The 24845-nt window shown below is 42.5% G+C and overlaps 1 protein-coding gene across 2 annotated transcripts in view; it reads left to right on the top strand.

Annotated features, from left to right (window-relative positions):
• Positions 1-1976, top strand: part of MED13L (mediator complex subunit 13L) — a 156539-nt gene extending 154563 nt beyond the window's left edge. For both annotated transcript variants that reach the window (XM_063315733.1, XM_063315732.1), the window contains exon 31: positions 200-1976. In XM_063315733.1, coding sequence (XP_063171803.1) covers positions 200-332 — 133 coding nt within the window. In that variant the 3' untranslated portion in view covers positions 333-1976. The remainder of the gene's footprint in view (positions 1-199) is intronic.
• Positions 1977-24845: the final 22869 nt, after the last annotated feature.

The following is a 24845-nucleotide window of genomic DNA, read 5'->3' as shown; positions in this document are numbered from 1 at the left end:
ATTGAATAGCTGGACTTTCTGATTAGCAGTCTTAGTTAGCTCAGTGTATTTTCAGAGAGAACAGCCTTGCTTGGTAGGATGCCACTTTATCTCCGAAAGGCTGCATGGAAAGCAGACCTCCGTTGCTGGACGTTGAGATCAGAGAAGGTCCCTCCAGGGCCTTTCTTCCAACCTGCCTTTCTTTTCTCTCTCGGTGTAGGTTTGTCCTGGAACAGTACAATGCATTGTCGTGGCTCACCTGTAATCCTGCCACCCAGGATCGTGGTTCTTGCCTCCCTGTCCACTTTGTGGTGCTCACCCAGCTCTACAATGCCATCATGAACATCCTTTAATAGCAGAGACAGGACGAGCCAACCTTCCCTTTCCACTTGAACAACATGCCACGGCCTGTTCAGGCCCAGCCTGGAGGGGCCTGAGCCGGGCTCCGTTTCCTCAAGGAGCAGGAGAATTGTCTTCAGTGTTTGGAGCCTACCAAATGGAGCCCGCCAGCATCTCTGAGAGGCGTTTCAGGCAGTGGACGTATTACAACTTTAAGGCAGTGTTAATTTGCTGGCTGAACGTTACAGAACAACGGACCACGGTGAAGACGACACGTCTCTCATTTCATTTTTCTTTCTTTCTCCTTTCTTTTCCGCGCATGGATCTCTGCCTAAGAAGAGCAACATGTTGTCGTGACCAGTCTGGGTGGCCCAAAGCTTCTTCTGTTCCTTGAAAACCATCGTATAAACTTGGCTGTGACGAAGAACCGATTCTGCTAGTTGAAAAATCATGGGATTTTTGGTGTACCTGGAACTCCGGTCAGAGTGGATTGGGACGAATGAATGTGTTTGTCACCCGTCCATGTAGATACGAATGGTCTGGAGATACGCTGAAGTTTGTTCAGTTTATTGTTTTATTTTAATTTATTTATAGGGGCTACTAAATTATAGAGGACCAGGTACAGCACGTGATCCGACTCCATCCCACCGAGAAGTGGGGTTATTTTTTGGTATACCTCTTGCTTTTTAGCCTAGAAAGGGGGGTGGGGTGGGGTGGAGCAGGGAACAGTTCAAACGAGCCAATGAGGAAGAACTCAAGAGTCAGCTTTTTTTATTGTTTTGGTGGACCCATTGAGTTAAGGAGGCCTGCAGAGAGATTTTTAAGTAAATTAGATAAACAACATGCAATGCAAACTAGCTGAGACCAGTGGAAAACTATGGAACCCATGAAAACAGCCTTCCCCCATCTGACAGCATCCAGATGTTTTGGGAACCAGCATCTCATTACCAGGAGCCATTAGCAGCATGATTGTTTGGTACATAGGCTGGGGATCATGGGAGGTGTAGTTAGCGTAGCTGGAAGGGACCAAATTGGAAAAGGCTGCTTCAGAGAGGAACCCCCCAAAAAGGGGGAAAAAAACCCAAATTGAAAGCAAAAGGGAGTTGAAGGAGGAGTTTGATCAATGTGGAAATTTTTCCTGCATGCCATTCGCATATCCACATTCAGGTACACTCAATTTTGAAACGATTATGTGTGTATTCCCCCACCCCACGGCACCCACCAGTCTTCGTAAGAAATATTTTAGAGAAATTTTTAAAAGCTACTTCGTTACGTTGATATTGAAAACGAAAACCACTGGTGGGGAAAAAAAATAGCCTGACTTAGTTAAAATGTTGTGTCAGGGTTTTGTTTTTGTTTTTAAAAGAAAAGCTTAAAGCCATTAAATTGTTTGAATGACTCCTGGGATTGGAGAAGTCTAAGGGGCATTCCCATTTCTAGTGGATACAGGCCTGGGCTGCTTCTAAGGAAAAAAGGGTCAGGGACTTGGTCATTATATACGGCCACCCTTGGAGAATCCTTTAACAGTTTTGAAGTTCTTCCGAAAGTCTGTCTTCTTCTGGTTAAAAAAAAATGAAAATTTCTATGAATTTAAATATTTTTCTTGAAATGACAATGTAATGTTTAAATCAGATTTATTATTATTGTTATTATTATTATTATTATTAATATTAAAAAAGTAATCCCATGCATGGTGGGAAAGGATTGGTCAGAAGAAGACCCTGTAAATGGATTGCTCTTATTCTCTGCTCCAGGCCACCCACCTGGAGGAGTTTTGCAATGTACAGGGGGAAAACCAGATGTATCAAAACCATTTGTATCTAATGTATACAGTGTAAAATTGATTTTAAAAATATTGCATTACTATTTTTTCTTAATCAGAAAGGAAAATTCTCAAGGCCTTTTGAAGAGCATTAAAAGATGAAGATTGTAAACTTGTATACAAAAAAAAAATCTTGGTGAGGAAAACTATGTAAAGTTATCTTTTAACACTTTGGGGTTATTTGTTCCCAAGATTCACCTGAATTTTGGATTATAGTTGGGTTGGCTTCTTTTTAACGGGCTGTTTTTTTATTAAGGGATTACTTCTCCCCCCAGAGATCCAATTCTAATGCAAAAATTAAAATAATACCCTCAGTCCACAAATATGGGGAAGGGGTAATAAGGAGTAGTTTTCATCTGATGTTGTTTTTATTTAATTTTTTTAAGTTAAGAGAAACTGGTAACATATTTATACATTTTTGTGCAAAATAAATGAATGGCAATAGATTTTAAAAAGAAAAAAAAATCTTATGTACTTCAGTGTGAAAATCTGTATATTTCCCTTTAAATATGCATTATTTTACTTGTGGGTTTTTTACTGAATTAATCTGAAATGTACAAGCCCTGGATTTCCTACAGAGTGAAGAAGTTATTTTATTTTTTTTAATTTCTAATGTTAGAAACCATGCCGAAATCAGAACGAGTACCGTTTGAGCAAAAAGGGGGCGGGGGTGGGCGCACGGGTTGTCTAGCATGCTTGTATGTATATTTCCGGACCTTTTTTTAATGTAAAGGCTGTACATTTCTTGGGAGAGTTTGATTTTTTTTTTTCCTTGAGCATTTTGCAGTGAGCCTCTTTTATATATAGCCAATTTGAAACAAACAGAACAAAACAAAACAAAACAAAAAAAAGAACTATGTGAAGTTCATTTTAAATCTTACAGTATATCGCTGGTACAATACACTAAAAAAAAAAGACTTTGATAAAAAGAAGAACCAATAATAATAAAAACCTCCATTTTAAATGTCATTCATATATACCTTGTGGATGAGAGCTATATACTTTTACACACTTTTTTAGATGAATAAATTATTGAATTACTGAAACTTGTGTGGATTTGCAGCTTAGTTGATTTTAGTGATTTTACCAGCTGCTCAGGAGCCTGTCTTGTGCAAATATACAACTGTGCTGAACAGCAAGACACGTGCAACTGATGTCTGTTTCTCAGCAATGGCCAAGTGATGCTGAAGGCACCTAATGTGTTCTCGACTCATTTGGGACCAATTCTCTGCCAGCTTCTTTCAAAACTCAGTCTCAGTTAATGTAGCATCATCAGCAGCTGCTTTATTGCTGTGTTGGTGATGGAGAGAAAACAGCTTTTGTTCTTGGTGCTTGGGACACAAGGATATATTCTAGACTTTGTGACTTACACTCAGTTTGGATTTCCCAATAGTGGGCTGGATGGCATCGACCCCTGTTCCAGGAAAGGTTCGCCCTTCTATTCCGTCGTATCAAAAAATTCCTCACGGGCATCGTGTTAACGAATGCCCTTCCAACACGTGTAGGTCCTCATCTTGGAATTCACAGAGAGTTCTAAGGGCCTTGTGAATCCTCCTGTCTGAGCCATTGTGTCAAGTGATCTTCAGGAAAAACCTGTGGTTACGCCATTTTCGGGCAAGGCATTGGAACTTGCTACCTGAATTGGCTAGGAAGGAATCGTAAAACCATGCAGACATGGGAGTTACACTGATGCAGGAAAGAGACCAATGTTGAAAGTGGATTCAAAGGCAAAACGTTTTGAAGCTCTAACAAATGCAGAGCAATTCTCAGACCTTTCCCATTTGCTGCCAAAGTGCTGTGTTCCACAAGAGTGGATTCTCCTCTTTTTGTCACCTGAAAAAGATGGGGGTAAAGAAGCCCTCAAAATACACTTTTCTTGCACCAAAGACATGATTTTGCATGTTCTCTCTTCACTGGCTGCAGCAGGAAGCTCAAGAGCAGCTCTTTTCAAGTGGATTTGCAAAGCCTTTCCCTTATGACGAGGCTAAAGCTGTCATGTCGCACCGTGCAAGAAAGGCAGCAATGTCTGTTGAAATAATACTAATTACTTCTTAGCTGAAATCTTTTGGGCCAGAGAAGATGTTACTAAAATGGTTTCTGAGAGAATGGTACGGTGCTTCAGATTAGATTCCATGAAGGTGCTTTGGAGTGAAAAAAACATCTCTCTGCAACTCTTCAAAGCAGCTGCATCTTCTTTTGGGCTCAGAGCAAGCTGCAGCCAAAGGATCCCGGGAAACAGCTTCTTTGAAGAATTGCAGACTGGTGCTACAGTCATACTCCTATACATGCTATAGCCCTCCCTCCAGATTATTTCCAAAGCAACCCCCACTCCTAGGTTCTGACTTGATGAAGGTGTGCCAACAGTCCATCCTGCAAGAATTTAGTTCAAAAGTTCCTTTCATCCACAGATGCAAAGGTACCTTATCCATCCTGTATAAGAGCTCTGCCTTGCACCACACAATCAGCCACACTGTGGTCTTCTGGCTGTGTGAATCCTGCCCCTGGAGCTTAAGAATTCTGGTTTTACGATTTTCAATGTGTTGTGCAAACGCAGCCAATTATTTAATAAAACATGGCTTATTAAATAAACTGAAACAAATGGAGTGCTTTCTATTCACTGCTGGAATTCTGGTCTCTGATTTGTGGCCCAGTGTGTATTTACTTAACACTCTTGTATATCCTGCTTATTAAAAAGGCCAGAGCAGTTTACAGCGAAATAAGTTTTTAATACCCAAATACCAAAATGATTCAGTTTGAAACAATGCTAAGGTGCTTTGAAGGTGATGAACAGAAATCACAGCATATGAAAGACAGGGTTGACTTTGTCTCCTCCCTGTTTGCTCTTCCAGGGCTCCAAACTGAATTCCAAATTACTTTTATTGTCTGTATAAGTTGGGGAGGGGGGAGGAAACGGCGACAAGAAAGGAAATCCGAAATGGGGAGACAGAAGGAGATGTTTAACTTTTTATTACCTTCCAATAAAAAAATCCTCTTGCTAGCAGCTTTTTCTATTAAAACGCTGCCCAACTGCAGCCGTTTGTATCATGTTGTTTAGCGCCAAATGCATTGTAAAATACGTTCCACCTCTTCCGGAGTACTGAATATATCCATTTTAGAAATCTAATACAAAGCCACGCAGCCTCCTATTACTGCGGCAAGCCTACAATTTGCACATATCTTCATTACTTGAGGCTGGCGATCCAGATGCAGAGGCTAGATTGGAAATCTGTTAGTAAGCAATTGCTAGTAATACATTAACATGCTGCAAGCCGAAGATGACATCTTCTCCTACACTTACCTGAAAATAAGTTTTACTAAGGAGAGAGGATTTAACTTTCAGATAAGTAGGTGTAGGGTGGCCATGTTGAGGCTAATGTCTTTATTCATCATCCCTCTGGTCAAAAAAAGCACGTTTGAAATCAGTCCTCAAAAAAGGAAAAAAAAATGGAAATGTTGCTGTTTTCAAAGAAAGGAGAATCTACCTCCCTACGTCTGATTTGCAGGAGAGTTTGACTGTGTCCTACCCTAATGCAAAGATGTTGCAGCTACCTATTTCTCAGTGTCTCAAATCTCATAGCTCCAGTAAATCGTTGCAAGCAGGCTGCTGGCTGATTCCTTTCAGCTCAACTAATTCCAGTGTGAATCAAACGCCATGATAAAATGTCCAGATAGACAAACTCACTTCCTGGAAAATAACTCTTTCAAAGAGGTCACAAGGCGTGGAGAAGAGGGAAAGGGATTTTTTTTCTCTTAGTCTACAGATCACTTACAGGTCACTGGATGTCTGCAGTTTTTCCTCCCCGAAAACCTTGAATTTTGATAACTGGTTGTTCAAATCTGCAAAATGTGACACTACCAATAAACCAAGCATAAACCTGAAGTTGATCTCATGCTTGCGTGGAAAATTGTGAGAATGTCCTTGAGAGACAGGAGGAGGAGGAGGAGGAGGAGGCGGCAATGGATAAGAGGCGGCTGAGCCTACAGCAAGAATGGGGGCATGGCAAGCATCTCAGAAGGGATCCTCCCTAGTTTCTTGGACTGTAAAGGCAGGGGGAGGGCGGGGGAGAAGAGATGTACTTTCAGACTTGCAAGATTGATGTCAGCCCTTCAAGGTAGTCCAGACAAGAAGCACCGACCATGAGCATTAACTCTACTTTTACTATGAGATTATAGTAAAGAAGAGCCAATTTGGTGTAATGGTTAATCAGTCTAGAAACAGAGACTGTGAGTTCCAGCCCTGCCTTATGCATAAAACCAGCTAGGTGACCTGGGGCCAGTCCCTCTCTCTCAGCCCTAGGAAGGAGGCAATGGCAAACCAGTTCCAAAATCTTGCCAAGAAAACTGGAGGGACTTGTCCAGGCAGTCTCTGAGAATTGGACACAATTGAGTGGATTAAGAAAATTAAACAATAATAGAATTTTGCAAGTCCTCCTCCTCCTGTCTTTCAAGGACATTCTCACAGACCATTATAGAAACCAAGCATAGGACTACTGCTTCTCCTGTGATGGGGGCTCACCCCCTGTCAAGGTACAACTCTAATCAAGGGTGTCACTTTTGTTCCACGAGCAGGGATGCATACTTAGAAGGGAGTTGGCCAACAATGGATGCCGTCTTGAAGACCAGGGTTCTCCCAACACTTTCTGCACAAACCCATCCAAATCTAACCCAGACATGAAATCGTGAAATCATCACGATTTCAAGATGATCAGTTTGCCCTTCTCATCCTACTTGCCAAAGCAAAGGAGAAGGAGGTTCAGGAGCTCCTGGAAGCTTGCTGAGAATTGTTTGCAGCTGAAGTTACCACTGGCACTTCCCACCACCAGCCCACTCCCCATGGCCCTTTTATTACATAAACCTTCTTGCCAGGAGTGAATCTGAATACCCCTCTCTTTTGAGGGAGATGGGTGGTGACGACATTTGAAATATAAATAAATAAAATGGAATGAATAAAAGGATGCAACTCCCAGATGACAACATCCAAAAAACAAGGGGGAGAGGATGTTTTCGTCCAGGACTCTTAGTAACTTCTAGTTGGCTGCCTGTTGTAAAACTGAAAAAGTGCTACGGTAGAGGCAGCAGGAATCAGCCTTCCATGACAAATCAGCCCGCCCTTTGACAAGAAGGTAAGTTTTGCCTTCTCCTCCTCTTCCTTCTTCAGAAGGACGCGCCAAGCTTTGTCATTGCATCCTGCAAAGGTCAGTCCCACTGCCAGATGCAGGCCTGGCTAGTTAATACACCCATCGGGTAATCAGTTACGATTTGTAATCCCATTAGCGCCTGGGGAAAGGCACCGAGAGGGTAGAAGGGGCCAAAGGAAATTGAGGAATGACTGCTGGTAGGAGTGAAATTTCCTCCAGGGTCATGGGCTGAGCTAAGAGGCAGTCGTGTGGGGTGATGCTAGGTGCAGTGGCTGGTTAATCATAATTCATGAACAGTGAGTGTTTCATGCTGGAGGTACACCGTCGTGCACCCAAGAAAGTCGTCTTGGAGCATCTGTAAGAACTCACTTATGTTGGTGTAGGTTTGTGTGGCTCCATGGATTTTGGTTCTTGAAAGGGTGTATTAAACATACCCCCTGCTGTGGTCAAAAGTAACCACAAGGCATTGGACTTGACTTAAGGGAGACTGTCTCTTAGTGACATTCAACACAACGGGACTTAAGACGTGTTGGCTTGTAGACCCCATGCAATAGAAACCGTGGTCTCTTTATGGGAATGGTGTTGGCTGTCCTACGAATTCCAGTTCAGTTTTTTCATAATGAAGTCTAGTCTACTTGAGAAATGGAAAGACCAAGACAATCTTGAGATTGCTGAGCTCCTAAACCAGTGTTTCTCAACCTTGGCAACTTTTAAGGTAGGAGGACTTCAACTCCCAGAATTCCCCAGCCAGCACAGCACAGCACAGCACAGCACAGCACAGCACAGCACAGCACAGCACAGCACAGCACAGCAGGCTGGGGAATTCTGGGAGATGAAGTCCACCTATCTTAAAGTTGCCAAAGTTGAAAAAAACTGCCTTAAATCATAAGAGATAATCAGCCTCTTCCTCTTTAAGGCAGCTGTCCAGCCTGGAGATTGCTGGACACCAGAATTTGCAGCAATAACCAGTCTCACCAAGGAAACTGGGGAGATGAAGTCAGTAGTGGGAGGGTCCCAGCTCACAGATAGCTGCTTTTTGGTGCCCCAGGACTGAGTTATTTGCATTGCAAAGAATATCACAGGTACCAGTCTGGAAATTGCATTTGGAAGGCATGGCATGCGCTGACACCCCCATATCAGTAGCAGTCTTACTTCTTGTAATGACTGTGTTACTCAATCTACCATTAAGTTGGATTCATACATGATTTTAGTAGAACTCTCTTTAATGGAAAGTAGCACACAGAACAGTGAAAAAGTTGAGAATGGAAGTTCCCACGTTTTCCCCAAGTTAAACGACCCATTGAATACAAGCCCCCTCCCTCTCTCAGGCATGCAGCCCCCCTCTTCGTGCCAGTCAGCTCAACTCCACACAGATGTCTCCAATGGCTTGGTAGCTTGACCTTGGATACCAGAGATAGTCCAAACAAGATGTTTTCACACTCCTGGCATGTTCCCCCTCCCAACTCTACTGACCAGCAAGTCCCAACACGTGTTAAGTCCATTCATGCATGCAAGTCCACTCAGATGTTACGGGAATGTTTGATCAGGGAGCATGACACTTATCCAAATACAGATCTTTCTATAAACAAACCAGCATCATCCATGCACCCATGAGGAATTAGTGGCAGCTTTAGCCTAATACCAGGTTTACAGAAGTCCCAAAGTGGGAGGCAAAGTGCCCCCCTCCTCCACAAATCTTCATGACTTATAGAGCTAGAAAGACAATCAAAAGAGTCCCTCTTTTGGGGGAGATGGGCGATAATTAAATTTGAATCATAAATAAATAAAACAAATAATAAAATTTATTGGGCCTCCGTAGAGGTTTTTTTTTTTTTTAGCAACCAGTCTTCCTTTTTTAAATCAACAAGATATTTATTATTCCTAAATTTAGGAGAGTACTCAGCCTAGCACATTTGAATGCACTTTCAACAGCTGCCCATGAGGAAGAGTTCAGGAAAATCCCATATTCTTTAAGACTGTCCTTGTGGCAAAGGGAAGTTTGAAAATACAGTCCATGCATTGTTGCACTGCCCATTTTATAAAAAGCCATGGCTACATTTTATATCCTGCCTATTAATTAAATTTCCGGGTCATTCGGATTTTTTAATGCACAGTTGCTGTTAGCTGACCAATATATGATTCGATTTCTTTGAATGTGGCAACCAATTATATTATTTAGCTATTGTTTATCATTTTTCTTCTTTTCTTTTTTTATGTTTCAGTTCCTAGCCTACAGACCTTTTCTCAGAAAAATGTATTTAAATGCATAAAATAAAATACACATAGAAGAAGACTTCACCAAATGGATTCTAGATTTCTAGACTTGTAAGATTAATAGCTTATATGGATATTTCGGTACAAAAGAACTTTTCAAATGCCATCTGTGTTGACCTTAATCAATTACACACTTTTGGAGCCTTCACACAACCAGATGTATTCTGGTTCAGCTTTTATAGGGTATAATAATTTCAGATAGTGAGATTTATTGACATTAACACACTTTTTGGGAGTCTAGAGGCCGTATATTACTTTGTTACCTGCCTTCGTTAATTGAATGAGAAGCTAAGTTCAGTTAGAGTGTAGTGAAAATAAAATTTTAATTTTCTTTTCCCACCTAAGTTCACAGGCTTCCTGAAATATATCCTTGGACCCTCAAGGGATCTGTGGTTAAGAACCCTTGTTCTAGGTCATATGCAGCTACACAATTAGACTTAGTTTGTTGCATTTCTGGACTCTCTCCATTAGATCCATCCCAATCCCACCCCAGCCCATTTGGCTGGGCTTGTGAATGTACCCAAGGCTGTTCTTGCCACTGGGACAGCTGGAAAGCTTCCAACATGCCAATATGTCCTAAGTGGTCAATTTACCAGCAGCTGCTTATCTGTAATGCCTTCTTTTATAGTGTTGCAGCCTGGCTTTAGGCCTCTCTACAAAATCCTTGCTTAATCCATCACTGAGCATTTGCTGCTTCTTGGACAATGGACCCCAGCCACTATGTCTAGTGGTACAGCCAGGAAAGTGGCTTTTAGCAACAGCAACAAAAGGAGAATTTGAGATAGAGAAAGCCATCGTTTTCTGCATGGGGTGAAGGAACGCAGCTTACTTAAGAAAAGTGATGAAGAACCTACAGTGTGCTCAGCTTGGTCCCAGCAGATAGGTTGAGAAGATGTCCTTTTGTCAGCCAGAGGAGTGAAGGCAAAGCAAATGAGAGAAGACCAACTTTGAGTGGGCTTCAAGAGAAGCACATTGGTTCACCTAAAACCCATATCAAATTCACCACTGGGTTCCCATGTGCTAAGCCATGGTTTCTTTTAACTACAGTTTGTTGAATAAGCCAGCATGTGTACTAGGTTAACCTATCCTTCTAAGCGATAAATCATGGTTGATAAACCACAAGGGCTGAGATGGTCCAACATGCTAAGTCAAACACAAAAAACTCATACGGTTGTTTAGGATGACGTGTGAATCGGGGTGTTTTATTAATTCATTTATTATTCTGTTTTTCTGCAGGAAATCAAGGCAATATGCGCTTGTTTTATCCAGGTTTTATCCTCACATAGCCCTGGAGGGTGAATTTGGGCTGAAAAAGACTGCCTCAAATTTATCTAGTAAGCTTCATGGTGGGCAGGGACGTTTCAGTCTGGATCTTCCCGGGTCTAGTTGAGCACCAATGTAATGTAATGTATTGTAATGCAATGTAGTGTATTTTAATGTAATGGAAATACAACAGTGGCACAAAATTGCAAGCTTTTCTCTGCTTGCAGGGAATGTGGTGGCACTTTTAGCAGAGGAATGCCATTATTCAGCCTTATGATTACAAATTCCATGGAAACTTCAAACATTTGTGAATGAAAAGAGCAACAGGCTAGACAGTTGCCTGCAAAAGGGGAGGAAAAATAGAGATTCCCAAGTGGAGGTCTTCTTCAGAATCTTTTTCCAGCCTTAGATGCAGCTTAGCAAATAAGTCATTTTGCTTAGAGGATTTCAGGGAGGTGACAGTATGTAAGGGCAGAACTGATGTGTTTTGAATCCAGCTCAATTATCTGAATTCTCACACCATAAGCTGCTCTGTTTTTCAAACCAGAGCATTCACCCATCAGACCTTGATGGATGTTCACTTAAGCATATCATGTGAATAGGAAAAGCAACTTGTAGTACTTTAAAAAATTTGTTTGCCTGCCTGTTTTCCTGCGACAAATTAACACAACTACCCTCTGGATGGTAAACTGTAATGAAATGGGCCTCAGTTTACCAAATTCCTAGCCACACCAGAGTATCTACTTCCACTGTGGTGGGCTTCCCCTTCCTGGATGTGTTCAGGTAGAGACTGGAAAGCTACTGGTTGGCAATGTTCAGCTGGAATTCCTGCCCTGAGCACAGCGTAGCAGTCTATGAGCTCCATGACCTCTTCTACTTCTAGGATAGTTTGACCTACAAACTTCTCTGGGGAGAAAGACAGTGTGTGGGGCTGGGAGGTTGCCTTCCCCGGTTGTCTTTTCCAGAAGACAGTAGTGAATCCTGGAAAGTGCCAAGTCTGTAAGCTGCTGTAACTTATAAGTAACCACACGAGAAATGGCTGAGGTCAGGTTGAGTGGAAAACTCTAATCCAGTGTTTTCCAAACTTGGCCACTTTAAGATGTATGGACTTCATCTCCCAGAATTCTGGCTGGGGAGTTCTGGAAGTCCACACATCTTAAAGTGGCCTTCACTTTAAGAAGACCACTGCTCTAATCTTATGAAGAGTCTGAGAGCTTTTCCTTCTGTCCAGCAGATGTCCCCACAGGCTAATGCTACAAAGAAGACTCAACCAAGGAGAAGAAGGATGCCAAGTCAATGAAGAGCAAGATGGACAGTCTGCCTATAAGCGTACAAAAGTCCTATTTTGGCAGTGGGTTTTAGTTGATTGGCTCCATTCCTCCAAGGAGGTTCACCCTTGACTATCACTGCCCCTTCACTTGCGCAGTCTTCCTCTCTCTGTATGGCAAGTGAAGGCTATTTTTATTTTATTTGCTTTGCTTGCATATTGGGGCAGAGCAGGCAAGCCAGAAGGAAGAATGGGGTAAGACCATTGCAGCGGGTGGGTCTGGCAGATCTTCAGCAATACAAGTACTTCTCCAGGACCTTTCTTTGAAAAATACCCAACCATGAAAGCAATAAACCGCCATCTGGACAGAACCTTCTGTTCAGCATCAGGCCCTGAGGCTTTAAGGTCTTTAGAGATTTTAAATTTGGGAGCTAATGCCATAATGAAATGCTCAAAGGAAAAGATAGCACCCAAAAGCTTTATTAATTGTATTTGCTTAAGCATTACAGGCACACATGCAGAGACGTGCACTCATATTCATTTGCTCCATTACGAAACTGATCAGGAAATGCACTGGGGTTGGGAAAGACAGGAGCACTCCCTAGCACAGTGTTTTGCAAACTTGGCAGCTTGAAGATCCATGGATTTCAACTTCCAGAATTCCCCAGCCAGCATGCTGAGAAGCACTGATCTAGGGCTTGTCGGTCAGTGTTTTCCAGCCAACTCGCTCAATTCTGGGAGTTGAAGTCCACACATCTTCAAGCTGCCGAAGTTGAGAAACACTGCCATAGACTATAGTTGTGTGCAAAAATTGGGGGTCTTCTAACAGAGAGTTGTACAGCCTGTCTTTTTATTCTTTGCCAGCTACATTCAGTTAGCGTTCTACCACCCATCACATGAACTGTTTTTTCATTGACTTTTAGGTTGCTGGTCAACCATGACTTGCTGCCTAGCAGTTAACTGCTAAATTTCTTATCTCTGGTTGCTGTCCTCCAGTTCTGGTTGGATTTCAGAGTTGACTTCTTCTTGTTTGTTCCTATAGGTCTCTGGGTTCAAATTTTGGTCATTCTGCTCCATCTATTCTCCAGACATTTTAGCTGTTATTAACAAGAGGCCAAATACAGTTGGATATTTGAAAACGTCACAACGTATCTAAGGTAGCCAGATTGGAGAACACTGACTTAAGCATCTCCACTCTTGCACTTGTTCAAAGCAGGTCAGGCAAGCTTATTGGAGCATTGAGAACATGACATTCTCACAGAGTGGTACCATGGAGGGTATGGACCATGTTTTTTTTTTGGTTTATTCGTTTAGTCACTTCCGACTCTTCGTGACTTCATGGACCAGCCCACGCCAGAGCTTCCTGTTGGTCGTCAACACCCCCAGCTCCCCCAGGGACGAGTCCGTCACCTCTAGAATATCATCCGTCCACCTTGCCCTTGGTCGGCCCCTCTTCCTTTTGCCTTCCACTCTCCCTAGCATCAGCATCTTCTCCAGGGTGTCCTGTCTTCTCATTATGTGGCCAAAGTACTTCAGTTTTGCCTTTAATATCATTCCCTCAAGTGAGCAGTCTGGCTTTATTGCCTGGAGTATGGACTGGTTTGATCTTCTTGCAGTCCAAGGCACTCTCAGAATTTTCCTCCACACCACAGTTCAAAAGCATCGATCTTCCTTCTCTCAGCCTTCCTTATAGTCCAGCTCTCGCAGCCATATGTTACTACAGGGAACACCATTGCTTTAACTATGCGGGCCTTTGTTGTCAGTGTGATGTCTCTGCTCTTAACTATTTTATCGAGATTTGTCATTGCTCTTCTCCCAAGGATTAAGCGTCTTCTGATTTCCTGACTGCAGTCAGCATCCGCAGTAATCTTCACACCTAGAAATACAAAGTCTTTCACTGCTTCTACATTTTCTCCCTCTATTTGCCAGTTATCAATCAAGCTGGTTGCCATAATCTTGGTTTTTTTGAGGTTTAGCTGCAAGCCAGCTTTGGCACTTTCTTCTTTCACCTTCATCATAAGGCTCCTCAGTTCCTCTTCACTTTCAGCCATCAAAGTGGTATCATCTGCATATCTGAGATTGTTAATGTTTCTTCCAGAGATTTTAACTCCAGCCTTGGATTCCTCAAGCCCAGCATGTCGCATGATGTGTTCTGTGTACAAGTTGAATAGGTAGGGTGAGAGTATACAGCCCTGCCATACTCCTTTCCCAATCTTAAACCAGTCCGTTGTTCCGTGGTCTGTTCTTACTGTTGCTACTTGGTCGTTATACAGATTCTTCAGGAGGCAGACAAGATGACTTGGTATCCTCATACCACTAAGAACTTGCCACAATTTGTTATGGTCCACACAGTCAAAGGCTTTAGAATAGTCAATAAAACAGAAACAGATGTTTTTCTGAAACTCCCTGGTTTTTTCCATTATCCAGCGGATATTGGCAATTTGGTCCCTAGTTCCTCTGCCTTTTCTAAAGCCAGCTTGTACATCTGGCAATTCTTGCTCCATGAATTGCTGAAGTCTACCTTGCAGGATCTTGAGCATTACCTTACTGGCATGTGGAATGAGTGCCACTGTTCGATAGTTTGAACATTCTTTAGTGTTTCCCTTTTTTGGTATGGGGATATAAGTTGATGTTTTCCAGTCTGATGGCCATTCTTGTGTTTTCCAAATTTGCTGGCATATAGCATGCATTACCTTGACAGCATCATCTTGCAAGATTTTGAACAGTTCAGCTGGGATGCTGTCGTCTCCTGCTGCCTTGTTATTAGCAATGCTTCTTAAGGCCCACTCAACCTCACTCTTCAGGATGTCTGGCTCTAGCTCACTGACCACACCGTCAAAGCTATCCTCGATATTGTTATCCTTCCTATACAGGTCTTGCCACCTTTTCTTGATCTCTTCTTCTTCTGTTAGGTCCTTGCCATCTTTGTTTTTGATCATACCCATTTTTGCCTGGAATTTACCTCCGATGGTTCTAATTTTCTGGAAGAGGTCTCTTGTCCTTCCTATTCTATTGTCTTCTTCCACTTCCACGCATTGCTTGTTTAAAAATAATTCCTTATCTCTTCTGGCTAACCTCTGGAATTTTGCATTTAATTGGGCATATCTCCCCCTATCACTGTTGCCTTTTGCTTTCCTTCTTTCTTGGGCTACTTCTAGTGTCTCAGCAGACAGCCACTTTGCCTTCTTGGTTTTCTCTTTCTTTGGGATGTATTTTGTTGCCACCTCCTGAACAATGTTGCGAACTTCTGTCCATAGTTCTTCCGAGACCCTATCTACTAAGTCCAGTCCCTTAAATCGATTCTTCACCTCCACTGCATATTCCTTAGGAATATTAGTGAGCTCATATCTAGCTGATCTGTGGGTCTTCCCTAATCTCTTTAGTCTGATCCTAAATTGTGCAAGAAGAAGTTCGTGATCTGAACTACAGTCAGCTCCAGGTCTTGTTTTTACCAACTGTATAAATGTCCGCCACCTTCGGCTGCAAAGGATGTAGTCAATCTGATTTCAGTGTTGTCCATCTGGTGAAGTCCATGTATAAAGCCGTCTCTTAGGTTGTTGGAAGAGAGTGTTTGTTATGCAGAGTGAGTTGTCTTGGCAAAATTCTATCAGCCTATGTCCTGCTTCATTTTGTTCTCCCAGGCCATACTTACCTGTAATTCGAGGTTTCATTTGACTGCCCACCTTAGCATTCCAGTCTCCTGTGATGAAAATAACATCTCTTTTAGGCATGTTGTCCAGTAGGTGCTGCAGATCCTCATAGAACTGCTCTACTTCAGCTTCTTCAGCATTTGTGGTTGGGGCATATATTTGGATCACTGTGATGTTAGATGGCTTGCCCTGAATTCAAATTGAGATCATTCTATCGTTTTTTGGATTGTATCCGAGCACTGCTTTAGCTACTTTACTATTAATTACGAAGGCTACTCCATTTCTTCTGTGGTCCTCTTGTCCACAGTAGTAGATCTGGTGGTCATTTGATGTGAAGTGGCCCATTCCAGTCCATTTCAGTTCACTGACGCCCAGAATGTCTATCTTTAATCTTGACATCTCACCAATAACCACATCCAATTTGCCCTGGTTCATAGATCTTACATTCCAGGTTCCAATGGTGTGTTGATCCTTAGAACATGGGATTCGCCGTTCACCACCAGCACCGTCGGCCGCTAGCCGTCCTTTCAGCTTTGAGCTAGCTGCGTCATCACGTCTGGGGCTAGTTGAACTCATCCTCTGTTCCTCCCCAGTAGCATTTGGACCATCTTCTGACCTGGGGGTCTCATCTTCCGATGGTATACCGACATATCTCTGGTTGTACTGATCCATTTAGTTTTCACGGCAAGAATACTGGGGTGGGTTGCCATTACCTTCCCCAGGGATCGCATTTAGTCTGACCTCTCTGTCATGACCTTCCCATCTTGGGTGGCCCTTCACGGTTTAGCTCATGGCATCATTGAGGTGCTCAAGCTTCAGCACCACGACAAGGTAATGATCCTTTGCTGAAGATGGACCATGACAAATGGCTAATTTTTTAAGAAACTGCTGAGGTTGTTACTCCTATCCCATTTAGCTGCCTACCCCAAATCAACCCTCACATTTCCACAAGGGTTGAATGGACAAATCATGCTAAACTAAAGTGTGATCTCTCTGGCTTTGTCTTAGTATGAATGGAGCCTTCTACTCTGACTGGCAAACCGTGGCTTATGTCGTTCACACTACAAAATGTGAAATTGGTAGTTTAGCCTGATGTGTGAACCCTTGGCATTTCCAGATGTACTGCAATTCCTAGCATGGGAATCAGCATGGCCAATAATGAAGGGTGGTGACAGCTGGGAGTTCAGGCATGTCTGATCAGCCGGAGTTTCTCCATCCAGGTGATACAACCAGCAGGACTACAGCAAAAGGGATGCTTTGGGGCACTGCATTTAACCAGTTCCGTAAAAAATCCAGTGGCAGTGCTTGCCCATAGGATAAACCCAGTGAGCTTTCATACTAGTTAGTTTTTTTTTTGAGGACTTGGCAAAAAAGGCCTGTTGGGTCAATGTAGGGTTTGATGTATGGTTTCATTCTCTAACCAGTTTAACACATAATGCAAGGACTAGCAATGATGGCCTGTGTTCCTTGACATGCTTTGTACACCTAATATTTATCATTTATCTTCCTTTACCTGCCTTTCTGACTCCTTCCTCAATTTCTGATGCTTTCTCTGAGTTGTATTCCTGTTTCTTAATATTCACCCACTTGCATCCATGCCTTGATTCAAATCCCATATCCCCATTCCCTTCTTATTTTTTTCTGGCATCTTGACTTCTGGACACACAACTCCTGGCAGGCATAATGGCTACTGCCTACCGGTTGTACAAGTTCAGAGAGCTACATTTTCAGGGGTCACCTTGTCCTTGATTGCTTATAGAGGGTTTTTGAAATTAGGCATGCCCTGATCTAGAGTATAAAAGTGGGGGAAAGTGTTTATTTGTTTATTTATTTATTATTCAAATTTAATTACTGCCCATCTCCCCCAAAAGAGGGACTCTGTGTTGTTGGCCAGTAGAGCTGACCACCCATCTCAGATTCAGCTCTAGTTTCTAGAAAGGAATTTCTTTCTTTCTATACCACTCAGCTCCTAAGACTCTGGGCAGTTATTGGATTAAATATATCCAATACACCATGTAAAAGAAATGAAAGATGGCCCCTTGAAGCCAAATGTTAGCCATCTGCAATGATCAGATGGGCTAAGGAAAGGAAGAACTGGTATAGAATCTTGTATGTAGAGAACATTCTTCAACCACCCTCCCCTCTCCCAATTATTACTTTTATTTTCTTTCTTTGTTCTAGCTTTGTAGTGTCTATATCAGCCCAACAAGGTAGACCAGGCTAAGAAACCGATGTCTTAGACGTCAGGTCTACTTTTATTGTAAAGCTACAGTAACAGAATCTTGAAAGTCTGAATGTGCTTCCCTATCACTTTATCTTCATGTGAACTAGGGAGGGGCTCGTCTGAGATGTTTTGTTACGTTACTTTCTTGGCCTGGGCTCAAGCCTCTCTTATCTGACCATTGTCTTAGTGGTGGCTCTTCCTCCTGTCCTTTGAGGCCATTCCCTCTTCCCTCTACAGCCTAGGACCTGCAGTATTCCCTACCAGCTGAGGTAGTACTTGGAATCAAAGCAATTCTGTAACCTGCAGATCCAGATTCGTCTTCCTATAAAAACCTGGCAGAGTATCTAAGTGTTTTCCCAGCGTTGCTTCCTCTGCAGGGCTACAGAAATAAGAAGAACCTGTTACAAGGATAGAAAGTTGATTTTGGCCCAGAAGAGGCCACGCACGGAACAGATGTAACGGAACCATTTGCCGTTAATGGCTTGCTACCTGAATAGAACAGGAACCAAGAAGTGGGTGATTCCCATAAGTTAGTGCTTTCTCCCAGTTTGTTAATATTCATTACTAATGTATTGATTTGGATATATACAAATCATACATTAAAGAGTGCCTTGTCAGGGCACTTAGGGGCCTTTTGCCTTGGATTGAAATTACAACACAGTCCTGCAAAAAATAGCAAACACTAATGCAGAAACAAATGCATTGCTTAGCAATTAAGGACCAGCTTCCAAGTTCACTGTCAGCGACCTGGAGAAGAAGTGGTGCCCTTGAATATACTCTCTTTTAAGAGACTCAGGGGTGAGAGGAGCACAGACCAACTCTCCTTGGGAAGCGTTCTGATCCACCTACCTGCTCACTCCTGGGTATCTTCTTTGTAGCACCAAAATTCTGGAAAAGACCCTTCTTGAAGTCCAGATGCTTGAACCTATTTGCGATCAGATCCTTTGGCCAAATGAAGTTCTTTTCTCAATGGATTTCATGGCAGAAATTGGACCAATAAGGGCACTAGCAAAATACCTACAAAATGTATCTTTCCCCAAGCTGAGGATAGCACTTTTCAAAGGCAGGCAAAACATCTTACCATACCCATCGCTGCAAGGCAGATACTCCAGAACCGAACGTACCTACCCATGTGATAACAAGGAGATCAAATCCATTTCACAAGTATGATTACTCTGTCAATTCTACAGGGATACGAAGCCTGCTTACATTCTGCCCCTAATTTGTAAATTCCCAGGAGGGCCAGACCATTTCTACGTGAACTATCTTCTAGAGACGATTCTAAACCCTTCACCATGTGTGCGGTAGCCCAATTCTGTGTTGCTGCAATGAAAATAAGGCACACAGGAATAACCACTTCTGTTTTATTCATCACTTCAGGTTTACTACCTGTTAGCGATCTTGTTTCAGGTGGTACGTATTTTTACTTCATAGATTGTAACATGTTAGATTTACACTTCCACAGGTAATTTACACACTGGCTCATAGTAGCATGAAAGCCAGTTTGGAGTAGTGGTTGAGGCACTAGAAACCAGGAGACCGTGAGTTCTAGTCCTGCCTTAGGCATGAAAGCATGAAGGCTGGGTGACCTTCCCTCTCTCTCAGCCCAAGAGCCAATCAGGCATGGTAGGAGAGTTCTAGTCCCGCCTTAGGCATGAAAGCCGGCTGGGTGACCTTGGGCCAGTCCCTCTCTCTCAGCCCAAGAGCCAATCAGGCGTGGTAGGAGAGTTCTAGTCCCACCTTAGGCACGAAGCCAGCTGGGTGACCTTGGGCCAGTCATTCTCTCTCAGCCCTGGGAAGGAGGCAATGGCGAACCACTTCTGAAAAACCTTGCCAAGAAAACTGCAGGGACTTGTCCAGGCAGTCTCCAAGAATCAGACATGATTGAATGGATTAAAGAAAAAATAGTAGCATGTGTTACATTTTTATTATGAAGACTCATTGCTATGCTAGTATTTTATTTCACCCATTTCATTTTACTTTTGTGCTGTGTATTTTCAAATTTTGCTGATCACTGTCTAAATAAACATTATTTCGTTTCATTTCTCAGTGGATCTGAGATTGTTTTAAGAAAGCCTATGTGGCAGGCCAGAGAAGCTACCACGTGACAGTTGTTGAGACTTCAGCCACACCTGCTTAAACATCTGGGCTGTATACAAAATGCCTTTTCACCATTTCCAGCTTATGAGGTGGAAACCTTCTTAGAAGGTTCTTAGAAGTGAGAGAAATGGTCAGTGGCTTCTTCCTGGAATGACCAAAAATATCGTTTGTGTGGCAACTAGGGCAGAAGCTCTTTAAAATTCTTCACAGTATCCCTCAAATAACTCAAATAACTTTCTCTTGTTTGAGAGGGCTGCAGAGAAATTCAGATAGTCCTCGTTTAGCAGCCACAATTGGGACCCACATCTCAGTCGTTAAGCAAAGTGATTACTAAGTGGAACATCATGGCTTTATGATGTGACTTCAGCTTTTGTTTGCTTTACAGATCTGCGAAGGTCATAAATGCAAGGATTGGTTGCAAAGTCACTTTTTCATGACTGCTGTACCTGCAAATGGTTGCTAAACAAGGCAGTTGCTAAATGAGGACTACCCGTACTGAAAAATCTCACAGGAACAAAATTCAGAAGAAACCTGAAAGAAATCTGGATTCAGAAATCTGAAATCTCTTGGTCCTAAGAGCAGTTTATAATGCAATGCTATGCTCATGGACATCCCTGGGGGCAAGTGATATCATGTGCACTCTGACAACACCATGCAAATAATGTAACTTGCATGATGACATTGTGACACACAATGCTGTTGTGGCTTCTTCCAGACACCTACAATTCTGCGTATTTAACCAGAAGCAAGGCATGGTGGATGAGAAAGTAGTCACCTAAGCAAACAAGGTTTCAGCTGAGCGTGTTGCACAAACATCAACTTTATAATTGGTTTATTGTATAGTGTGCTGTAAGAACCCAGCACTATGGAACGGAGTAGATTGTGATTAAGCTAACTGCAGGTAAGACCACGGTGTCTGCCTGATATGGTCAAAGAAGTCAAGATGATGGCCATGATGGTGTGATTGAAGCTCTGCCTGGTTTTTATGTGTGACGCGCATAAAAAACTAGCAGAACTTCAGTTGCCCCATTGTGACCACTGTCTTGCCTTTTTTGACCACCCCGTGGGGACTCTCCTGTGTAAGCCTGTCATACGAATGTAGACAACCTGATTAAGGGAGTTTGCTTCCAGCTAAGCATGAGTAGAATTGCACGGTCAATTAATTAATTGCATGGCCCTTAACTGACTTACTAGTCTCAGGATCAAACTGTTGTTCTGGAAGGGGAAAATATCCTTAATATTGTTGCCCTTTTGAAACATTAAGAAGGCAAGGCCTTAGAACAAGGGCTGTTTTTTAATTTTCCAGGACTGGATGCCAGCTTCCTGGGGATGAAATCAGATGCCCTTCCTTTCCTCTGGCCAGTCTTCCACCATGTATCCCTTGGCAAAGCCATCAAGCTTGCCAGGAGCTTGGCTGTGCGGTTGATGTGGTCCACATGCCCCCCTGCCTTGTCTCTCCACCCGCCTGCAGTGCTTTCTAAGTGATTAACTCCCAATTAGTCCCTGGCTCTTGTTACAAGGCATCTTTCTGCTCACTTCATCTTCCTGGAATTAAATCTCCCACCTGAGCTGATAAGGTTTAAACTTGTTTAATCTCCTGGTTTAAGCGGTGGTGGTTTTTAATATTTTTAAAAGTGGTCGGGTCAGAAAAAGAGGAGGATTTAGGCAGATTTTTGAATAAGTAACTAAAGCCTTTCTCACTATGCATGGGGCACCAGACCATTTCCATCAAGGCGGCTTTCACACGGGTTAACGTAAGGGAGTCTGGCTTTCAGATCCTGAATGAAAGCAAAGCCGGGGAGCAGACAAGGTTTTAGGTAAAGAAAGACACTGAATAATGTATCTCCTCTAAATTTAGGGTGGAACATATTGGGAAATGGAGGGATGTAACACGACACTTTTTAGATGCAAATTGTCAAGCAGAAGGACCAAAATCCATCCTTGGGTTGATGCCATCTTGTAGTTCTGGGATGGACAGAAAATGCTCCACAGACATTGGTCTCAGCCTCTTGTGTTGTGCTCATGTTGAGAGCCTCTGTCCAACACAACAGCATCTTCTCTATTTGCAACTCCATTTTTTTCCAAAGTGGAACTCAGTGGAATGGGTTCCCATGCTGCCTTCACAACCAAGGAGGGCTAGCGCAAAACTTGGCTGCTATTCAGTTCACTTTTGAAGAAGTTGAGATACGAATGCCACAATCACTTGCTCATTCAGTAGCTGGAAAAATGCTACTATTTGAACACACAATTAGAGAGCCAAACTGGTGTCGTGGTTAAGGCACCAGGCCAGAAACCAGGAGACTGTGAGTTCTAGTCCCATCTTGGGCACAAAGCCAGCTGGGTGACCTTGGGCCAGTCCCTCTCTCTCAGCCCTAGGAAGGAGGCAATGGCAAACCACTTCTGAAAAATCTTGCCAAGAAGACTGCAGGGACTTGTCCAGGCAGTCTCCAAGAATCGATTGAATGGATATACTGTGTGTGTCTGTATGTGAAAGTCCTTGAGTCAAGATCGATTCCTGATGATTACTTAGGCATGTACCACAAGTCCATGGAGTTTTCTTAGTAACTGTATGGGAGTGACTGGCCACTGGTGGAGGGCAGTTGCACAATCCCAGGAAAAGATGCAGATGGACTAAGGCATTCAAGACAGGTGCTACATTTGTGCCCCCTGGTGTCAGCCCTTTGAGGTAGTCTAGACCAGGAAGCCAAAGTTATGAATGCTAAACCTACTTTTACTACAAGGTAACAAAATCTTGCAAGTCTAAATGTGCTTCTCCCCTCCCTGCCTTTACATTCAAGAGAACTAGGGAGTGTCAAGTCTGAGACGCTTTCTCAAATTATATTCCCACTTTGGACTCAGATTTCTCTTATCCAACTGTTGTCTTGGTTGTGGCTCTTCTTCCCGCTCCTCAAGGTTATTCTCACAGCCCATTACACCTGATCCTCCAAAGCACCTCCTTGGAACTGAATCCAAAGCTTGCTATAACCTATGAAACAGTCCTGCTTCACTTCAGCAAAAGGCCCCGCTCTCCAATTTCAAGCAACTTCTGGGTATGTGCAACAGAAGGTCTACAAGAACAAAGAACCAGAGGTGACCGGTTCCCGATGGTCCTTGTGTGAAAGCTGAACAGAACTTCTTTTCCATCTAGAAGAGTCCTGGATGCAAGAGGTACATGCCTCCTAGTCAAGAGGCCCTTGGCTGTAACTTTCCAGCAGTCCCAGGTGCAGAGTAAAGAGACACAATATTTTCTTAGAGAGTGCAATCTGCCAAGGAGATGGAACAAGAAAAAAATTAATTTCTTCTTCCTATTTTCCCCATTAAAGAAGAGGCCTTGAAGGAACATGATTACAATCCATAGGGGTTGTAGCAACCTCATTTTGACTAGCTCCCCATCCTTGCTGTTGGTGGATGCGTTGCCATGGAGACTTCCAAAGTGCTGCTCCTCAGCAGTTTTACAAGTTACAAGTTCAGGACAATAAGGAAGAAGAGGAAAGGTAATCGATTCCCGCTCCCGCCTCTTGAGTTCCTTCTCTGCCTTAGCAGAAAGAGACCTTAGTATGCTGTTTTCTGCATATTGCACTGTAAGGAAAGTGATCCATTTATGCCAGGGAAAAACCATTTTCAACAGTAGTGTTTTAGGAAATCTTCTAGCCATTTTGGTCTATTAATTAGTCAAACTGAAATTGCTTAAGCTTTTTTTTTTTTTGTAGTAGGCTGAAGAGTGCTCCTCCTTTTTTAAAAGGAAAAAAAAACACATGCACAAGCAAAGTATTTGTAAAGACTGAAAACATCAGAATCAGAATCAATCAGAATCAGAATCAGGAATCAGAATCAGAATCAATCCGAATCCGAATCCGAATCCGAATCCAAATCAATCAGAATCAGAATCAGAATCAGAATCAGAATCAGAATCAGAATCAGAATCAGAATGTCTTACTGCTATGATTAAACAAGAATTTCTTAATTCGGAATCAAATTATGGTCCAGTTCAGTGTTAGACTTGGATTTATTAATTTTTGCTCAATAATAAAATCAAGAACAGGTCAACATTCTTTGACAGATTTCACAAAGAGCGGAGCAATTTAGGATGAAACAGTAGTCAAATGCTGACTGTGTATGACAAAACCTCTGGAATCTAATGCTCAGCCTTTCTAGGTAGGTCTCACTTAATATATGTCGATATATCAGAATTACAGCTGCAGTTAAGTACAGTTAATAGACTGTTGTTCTTAAATCTTTTTTTTTAATGTATGTTGGTGGCATTTGGGATATTAATCCTATGTCATTGGTTGGCAGTAAGTTATCAATCACTTTGTTAGCCTTTTCTACATAACTAGGCAAAGTGGCAAGAAAACAGAAGCCACCGAGACCCTGGAATATTGATGTTGTTGTTGTTATTATTATTATTATTATATAATTTAGTTGTTGGGCTGCGGCTGGGGGGAATAGTCTGTGTTTACATGGTTTTAAATTGCAAATTCATTTTTTGTACATCAAATACGTTCCACAAATTTTCACCACAGTTACTCCTGGCAAACATCATTATAATGCAGACCAAAATGTTCTGTAGTCCTGAAGAACCTAGTAAGACGTGATGAGTAATATTTAAGCAAGCCCTTAAGCCATGATGAACCTAAGTCCTATAGATTTCAAAGGCTCAGCTTTAAGAATGATACTCATCCTGCTTAACTAGGGCTTTGTTTAATTATTGTTTATTGAGGGAACCACTGCTATGCAACAGAGGAAGCCATCAACCAAGATTTCCAAACCACAGCAAACACCCTAAGCA

The sequence above is a fragment of the Candoia aspera genome, chromosome 15 (genome assembly GCF_035149785.1).
Source record: "Candoia aspera isolate rCanAsp1 chromosome 15, rCanAsp1.hap2, whole genome shotgun sequence".
NCBI lineage: Eukaryota > Metazoa > Chordata > Lepidosauria > Squamata > Boidae > Candoia > Candoia aspera.
This window is presented reverse-complemented; position numbering and strand designations above follow the sequence as displayed.